At 52.3% G+C, this 7,507-nt stretch overlaps 1 protein-coding gene across 3 annotated transcripts; it reads left to right on the forward strand.

Moving 5' to 3' along the window:
• Positions 1 to 1,251: 1,251 nt before the first annotated feature.
• Positions 1,252 to 4,334, forward strand: PNMA8A (PNMA family member 8A). Of its 3 annotated transcripts, none has more exons than XM_068528138.1 (3): positions 1,252 to 1,282; positions 1,567 to 2,942; positions 3,464 to 4,334. In XM_068528138.1, exons 2-3 carry the CDS (start codon positions 1,655 to 1,657, stop codon positions 3,478 to 3,480), a joined length of 1,305 nt encoding a protein of 434 aa, XP_068384239.1. In that variant the 5' UTR covers positions 1,252 to 1,282; positions 1,567 to 1,654; the 3' UTR covers positions 3,481 to 4,334. The 3 variants fall into 3 exon arrangements, with proteins under 3 accessions (XP_068384239.1, XP_068384240.1, XP_068384237.1); XM_068528139.1 differs by having other exon boundaries at positions 1,567 to 2,740; XM_068528136.1 differs by lacking the exon at positions 3,464 to 4,334 and having other exon boundaries at positions 1,567 to 3,151.
• Positions 4,335 to 7,507: the final 3,173 nt, after the last annotated feature.

Here is a 7,507-nt window from a genome sequence, read left to right on the forward strand (position 1 = left end):
GCATGCCACAACTACTGAAGCCCACGCACCTAGAGCCCATGCTCCGCAACAAGAGAAGCCACCGCAATGAGAAGCCTGCGCACCGCAACAAAGACCCAACACAGCCAAAAATAAAATAAATAAATTAAAAAAAAAAACTTTAGTTATAGCTAGAGTGTTTGTCTTTATTGGAATGTGAATATTCAGATTTAGCAATTTGAATGATGTCTAAAATATGATGGCAACTCGGGCAATCAATCACACAAATATTGATCATGCCCAAGTTCAGGGATATCAGAGAGGAAAGTGAAATGGATATCTGGCTATTAGGTCTTGCAAAGGCCAATTCCAAAATGGAATCCAAACAACAGATTTTGGTTGAATACCCAGGCCCACTGCATTTTTCATATGTGATCTCCCCTAATCTTCAAAATTTCCAGATCAGGAAAGTTTTTATTGGTATTCCTATTGTGAAGAAGAGGAAGGAGCTCAGAGAGCTCAAATTTCTTGTTTAAGATAGCACAGTTAGGAAGCCACATTGATAGATGTATCAGTGAGGGCCTGACAGGAAACATGGCAACTCAAACTGAGTCACTGAGGACTGTTTCATTAACTATTAACAAAGGTGTTACCTGTAGGCAGTGAGTTGAGGAAACCAGCAAGGAAAGGTGAGGCACTATCCCCAGGCTTGAAGGGGGTGGAAAATCGAGAAGTTTCTAGAAACTTCTGGAAATTTCTGGAACAAGGCACTGTAGCTAACCTAGAAAGCTCTCAACAAGAGCTGTGGCTTTTATTAGGGGAACCCATGGGGATTGAAGCCGCTGTTTCCTCTCGCCCTCTGCTTTCTGGTGTCTCCTAGGAGTCTTGTTGGCTCAACCCAACAGGAAGGCTGAGGGTAAGAGGGGTAGTTGGTGCAGCCATAGAAGTCAGCACCCCCTACCCCCGTCCCGGAGGCCCATGTTGAGTAGAGAAAGGTGGAAAGACCGGGTCCGGGAGGGCAATCGGAGAACATGCAGACCTCGGGCTCGGTGAATAGGTGAACAGTCGCACTCCCACGCGATTGCCCAGGCCCAACTGCACAGCCCACGCGCTAGCTTGCAACCATCGGTTGCCATGGAGACCGCAGGCACTACGCGAGAGCAAGCGCGCAAGCGCACTCTGGGACGCCGGCCTCGGCTCAGCGCAGCTGCCAGGACCCAGGCGAGACGCCACCTGACGCGCCCTGGCCGAGCGGGGGCGGACGCTGGCGTCTCGGGCACTTGGCCCAGAGCATCCGTGCCGGCGTGGCCCGAGCTGGCACCTGGTAAGCGGCTGCATCCCGGCGGCCTCTCCTTGGCCCGTCTGGGCGGTCAGAGGCGGGGCTGCCGCATCCCTGACGGGCTGGCCGAGAGCCAGGCCCCGGGGAGGGGCCGCTCGCGGTTTTCGGCGATTCCAGGACACCGCGTGAGCACCCGGGGCCCGGTTTGGGGAGGAAGGCCTCGGGAAAGCGCGAGGCCTCCTGCAGGCCAGCCTTGGAGGGGGCAGCTGAGAACTCTGAGCCTGGCCGTGTTCCCGGGAATTTGACCTCCCTCTCCTGTCACCTTCCAGGATTGCTGTTTAGGGACCGCTGCAGTCCCGGTCCACGTCGTAGACTCTTCAGTACACGTGGGAATCGAGCTGCCAGGTGTCCACGACCATGACGGTGAACCTTTTGGAGGACTGGTGCCGGGGGATGGAGGTGGACATCCACAGGTGCCTGTTGGTCACAGGCATCCCGGAGGACTGTGGCCAAGTGGAAATTGAGGAGACCTTGAATGGGGTCCTCTCCCCGCTGGGCCCGTACTCTGTGCTCAACAAGATATTTTTGAGGGAAGAGAATGCCAAAGCTGCCCTCATTGAGGTGGGCGAGGGTGTGAATCTGAGGGCCATACCCCGGGAATTCCCAGGAAGGGGGGGCATCTGGAGAGTGGTCTGTAGGGACCCCACCCAGGATGCTGAGTTTTTAAAAAACCTGAGTGAATTCCTGGATGCAGAGGGGCGCACCTGGGAGGATTTGGTCCGCCTGCTTCAGCTCAACCAGTGCCCACCACCCCAGAACCAGAATCAGCCCCCAGAGAACTGGGCAGAAGCTTTGGGGGTGCTTCTGGGGGCGGTGGTGCAAATCATCTTCTACATGGATGGCGAGATCCGCAGCCGGGAGGAAACTAGGGCTCAAGGGGTTGCTGAGGCCCAAGCAGTGGCATCCTTGGCTTTGGCAACAGCGAGGAAGGTCAAGAAGGAGCCAGGGTGGGCTGCAGAGGTGGGCTCTGCCTTGAAGATGGAGAACCTGGACGGCTGGAATGACGTGGAAGATGAGGGTGACCCTCTTGAACCTCTGGTTCAAAAGTCTGGAGCTAAGACTCGCCCCAGGAGAAAGAAGCAGAAGAAAACTCCCAAGCAGGAACCAGTGCCCTGGAAGAAATCCAGAGGCAACCATTCCCACAGCTCGGCCTTCTTGGAGGATCCTGAAGCTGATGATGCTGAAAATACGGAGATACCAGAATATATCAGGAGCAACAAAAAGCCCTGTGTGAAGCAGGAAGGGTCAGCTTTGAAGAAGGCCCTAGCGAAATGTGCCTGGAAGTCTCCCTGCAACCCGCCCCACGATGCCCAGGCAGAAGCTGCGAGCCCTGGAGTCGCCTCTGAGTCAGACCAAGATGGTGGTCCAGAGGGCCCACCAAAGAAGAAGGCCATGGGCTGGGCCTCGGCAAAGAGCCCTGCTCCCATGAGGAAGAAAAAGAAGGTGAGCTTGGGCCCTGTCTCTTATGTCCTTGTGGGTTCGGAAGACACCAGGAAGAAGCCAGAGATTCCAAAGAGAGGGCAAGGCTCGAGAAGGGATGCATTGTATCAGGAGGCCCTTCGGAGCCCACAGCCCGCTGAGTCACCAGCCTCAACCTCCCAGGGTCCAAAGGCCAAGCCACAAGGCTCTCCTCATGCCTCCAGTGGTGAGAATGACAACAGAAGTCATTTGGGTTGTGTCAACAAGTGGATGAAGGGGGAGGAGCAACAGGGGCAGGTGGGGACAGAGGAACCCGAGGGGACAGAAGGTCAAATGGTCGCTGAGGAGGACCCCAGTGCAGTGGAGGGAGTGGGTGACACACCAGTTGAGGTTTTAGAGGCTGAGAGCCCTGACCCCCCTCCTAGGAGCCCCTGAAGGCCAACACTGGGGACACCTGTGGGGACAGGAGTTGGCAGAGCAAACCCATTGACCTGTCTTTTGTTGGTGAGTGTCTCCGTGGTATTCTCCAGTCATCTGACACTCATCTGATCCATCTCCCTCAGTAAGAACTGAATAATTTGGGGTTATATTGTTTGTCAGAGTAGGTGGCTTTGAGGGTGGAGTTTTCTGGAGGCCTGTTTGGGAGCTGGAAATGTTCAAGGGCTTAGAAGTTCCAAGGAAGTGAAAAAACTTTCCAGTGACACCTCTCCCTGCTTCCCCTCTTGAGCTGTTCTAATTTATCCACAGAACCCAGAAAACTTTGATTTCCGTCTGCACCTGAGCAGTCGAAAGAAGACCAAGAAAGAAGTTCCAAGTGGGGAACAAAGTTTCTCTTGTCGTTGACGTTTGACGGTTTTAGGGACCCACCCAGTTCGTAGAGATCCAGCTCTCAGAGGTAAATGGTATGTGAGGTTTAGGTGGGAGGAATTAGGGTAAGGAGGCGTACCCCTATACTTTTTCTCTGCCAGGTCAGCTTTTTCACCTCTTCCTAGACTCACCTTCAGAGGTTGGAGAGTCACTAAGCAGATTGGGAAAACTCTAGAACGTTCACCTTGGCACATGGGAAAGGTCACTGTTATGTTCATCCATGTTCGGCCTTTCTCCCCCATCCCCTGCTTCCTTTTCTGGATGATCAGCCAACCTCTGCAGGGCCTGGCATTGTAAAGGGCGGGGCGGCCGTTCGCTCCCTTCTTCCCTTTCTCTGCTTCGACCACCGGGTAGGTTAAGCCAAGATCTTTGCTGCAGACCTGACTTCCTTGCTGCTACTGGTCTGCAATATCCATCCTCCAGTTCTCTAACTAGAGGATGTTAAGGTCCCAAGCATCGGTTTGGGGGAAAAAGACTGTCCACTTAGGCCCTGACGTGTTTGGTTTTCGGTCCTGTTAATAAAAATGGTACTTGGATTCCCATTTGGGGTGAAACCCTTGCAGGAAGCGGGTAGGCAAGAGGAGCAATGGATAGGAAAGGACTCTGGCATTCCTGGCTCCCTGGCTCTAATTCCATCCAATACCCCCAAACTCTTTTTGAGGCTGAAGACCAAATCTCACATTCTAGGAAGAGAGAGAAAAATATGCTTTAAAAATTGGCTGTTAATTTCTGCCCTCTGAATAGACCAGAATGCCATGTCTCCTGGGTGTGCAGGAGTCGGGGGAGGGGCGGGTTACCTGAGCTCAGTGGTTTCCAGATTGTATCCCGGGGAAGCCCAAGCTGTGCTTAAAGAAGTAATCCGAATCTATTTTTTCATGTATTAAAAAAAAAAAACAACAACTGAAAGATGACTACTTGAATGTGTCATAAGCCAAACAAGTCACATCAGAGACTATCAAAATATTACCTTGTGTTCATCAGTTAGCTTGTTTTGGTACAGGTATCCAATTCGTTGATTCCACCACCTATTTGCATATAGTTGAATTTCTTGTAAATGTGACTGACAGGAAAAGTTCCAAGTGGGAGAAATTGGTCCTCCGCATGGCCTGTCATAGAACACTCTGAAAGAAGTTTCCCTTTGTAATTCACATACTCCTGTCCTGCTGTGATACTCAGTTGTGTGATGGCAGATGTATCAATACGGCACGCAGTAATTCATATTCTATCAGAGAGAGTTTTAGGGTCTCTCTTCTGGCTTCAGTTTTTGTGATAAAGAATGTGAACAGTTGTTAGATGTTGTTGGTGATTCGACTTTGGAAACAGATTTCTTGTTGACGGTTCATTTCAAAAGCCTGGATGAGTCTGAGGAGGCAGGAGGAAAGGAGATGGTTTCCGTTTGTAGCTCTTCACCTGTGTGCATCACGGTTTTCCTCGGGTCTGAGCAAAACAAAACAGAGGAGCGAATTGGCCTTTCAAGGTGACGAAAGCCTCCAGCTCTCCAGCTCCTGATTTCAGAATCAGATCCATTAGGGCTTCATTGTGTTAACAAATTGACATTATGATTAGTAAATGTAAATGTATATGCTATAAAATAAAGTTTAGCAAACTAAGTATCTGTTGAGTCTCTTATAGGTGCCAGTGGTGTGGACTGTTTAATTTGAGAAAAGGGTTCCCCCCGCTGAACAATACACACTGTCCTAGACACACAGCCCAGCTGTTGCAGACCTGGGGTTCAAGCTGCAAGGGTCGTCAATTTCCTGTGAGAGAGGAAGCCATCAAGATGTCTCTCATTGCTACATGGCCTGCCACCAATGTGAAAGCCTTCCCCAGAGAGTCTGCGTTTTTTAGAAGTTTCTAGAACAGGTACCTGGTGTTGTGAATTAACCTGAGAAGGCGAGTTCATTTTTAAAAGCAGCTTCCCCTCAGACAGAAGCTGAGGTTTTTCAACAAAAAATCGAGTTAAGTTTCCTCCTGCCCAAGCCCCTACCCTGCCTGGGACGCCTGAATCAGGGTGGCCACTGCATCAGAGTCACCTGATGCACAAGAGACCAAAGGGGAAGCTGGACTTTGAGGACGGGGGAGCTAATTAGGCACTGGAGTGTGTACACATAAAAACCCAGGTCAGAGGTTAATTGATTGGGTCCTTTTCTCTGCCCCTCTATGGGAAAAGCCATGTTTGGCCAAGATCTTTATGTACCTCCCTCGACCAGCCACTCCCCTCCAGTTGCACCCAGTCTGTCAGGAAAGGCTGGAAGTGGGGGAACATGGCCGGAAGTGGGAGGAGATCCAGGGATGGGGCTCCGTGGGGTACAGGGGAAGTCAGCTGTCCAAGGAGACCCCTCAGACCACCTCTTGGACGGGGCAGCATTCTGTTCAGGGGTGGGCCTCAGAGCAAGGCCTGGCCACGGGGGGCCTCCGGGGCAAGGCGCGCGGTGCTGAGGAGAGGCTTGCACAGCACCAGGAGGGCCTGAAGGTAAAGTTTGCTCATCCATGCATGCTTCTGTTTAGCCAGAATTTATCGAGCATCTACCATGGGACAGCCAGGAACAAGACAGAGCCCTACCCTCCTGGAGCTGACATTCCAGCAGGCAGGTGGACCATGCATAGCTATATGACGGCGGGTAAGGGTCGTTGAGTACTGTGACAGGCTATAAAGTAGGTCGAGGTGAGTGTATGCGAGAGAGAAGAGAGAGTTGTCTGCTTTACACGGTGGTCAGGGAGCGCCTCTCTTAGGAGGTGACGCCTGAACAGACCTGAAGGAGGTGAAGGGTAAGACAGACCACTGGCTGTTGGAACGGCATCCCAAGCAGAGGGAAGTCGGTGTGAAAGGAGGCACGAGGGTGCCTGGTCTGAGAAGAAGTGAGGAGGCCGGCGTGGCTGCAGTGGAGGGAAGCAAGGAAGAAGCGAGGAGACGACTCAGTAAGGATGGACTTCGGCTTTAGTCCGAGTGAGTCAGGAGAGGGGAGGGTCGTGATCCAGCTAAGATGCTCACAGGCTCCCTTCCCCGTTCCAGTTCTCCATCCAGCTGTTACTCTGAGGAGGAGATTTCTCTGCTCGTGGTTGGACACATGGGCTGTAAAGTGTGTAATCCTTGATCTGAAGAAGTGATGCTCTGCCGTCCAAACTGGTCCAGTATCTTCTGGCTCTTTTATAGGACTCTGGGCACTTGCATCTTCCACTGAGTGAGAAAAGCCCAGTCTGGAATCAGCGTCCACTTCCGTCAACCTCCGTTTGGAGCCCCGCCCCCCCCCGGGCTAGCGGCGTCAGCCTCACGGGCCAGCTACGTACGATCAGGCCTTCCCACCACGGGGTTTGCCACATAGCCATGTGCAGTCTCTGTCTCTCGTTGGCAGATCCAGCAGTTCTTGCTGGCATTTTGTGCCTCAGAGGGTGCAAGAGGACTGTGTCTGGCTTCAGACCCTCTCTGTATTGCTGCAGTGCCCCCATAGCCACTCATTCCATGGCCCCAGGTGACCGACTCAGGGGACCACATGGGGATATCTGCTTGTAGATTCCAGTCACCTTCCAAACCTGGGAGTTCTGAAAGGCACCGACATGTCCTACTTTAACGCACCTCCTAAATTCCCCTAGTGATTTCCACAGGGCTGTGCCCCATACAGGCATCCATCCATCCATCCATCCATCCATCCATCCATCTATCCATCCATCCATCCATCCATCCATCCATCCATCCATCCATCTATCTATCTATCTATCTATCTATTTATTTATTTATTTATGGCTGTTTTGGGTCTTCGTTGCTGGGCGCGGGCTTTCTCCAGTTGCGTTGAGTGGGGGCTACTCTTCGTTGCGGTGCGCGGGCTTCTTGTTGTGGTGGCTTCTCTTGTTGCGGAGCACGGGCTCTAGGCGTGCGGGCTTCAGTAGCTGTGGCACATGGGCTCAGTAGTTGTGGCTTGAGGGCTC

This window comes from Eschrichtius robustus, chromosome 19, assembly GCF_028021215.1.
Source record: "Eschrichtius robustus isolate mEscRob2 chromosome 19, mEscRob2.pri, whole genome shotgun sequence".
Classification (NCBI taxonomy): Eukaryota; Metazoa; Chordata; class Mammalia; order Artiodactyla; family Eschrichtiidae; genus Eschrichtius; species Eschrichtius robustus.

What these genes read in the sequence shown, in the direction of transcription:
- PNMA8A (XM_068528136.1), top strand. Translation starts at nt 1,655, where the DNA reads ATGACGGTGAACCTTTTGGAGGACTGGTGCCGGGGGATGGAGGTGGAC.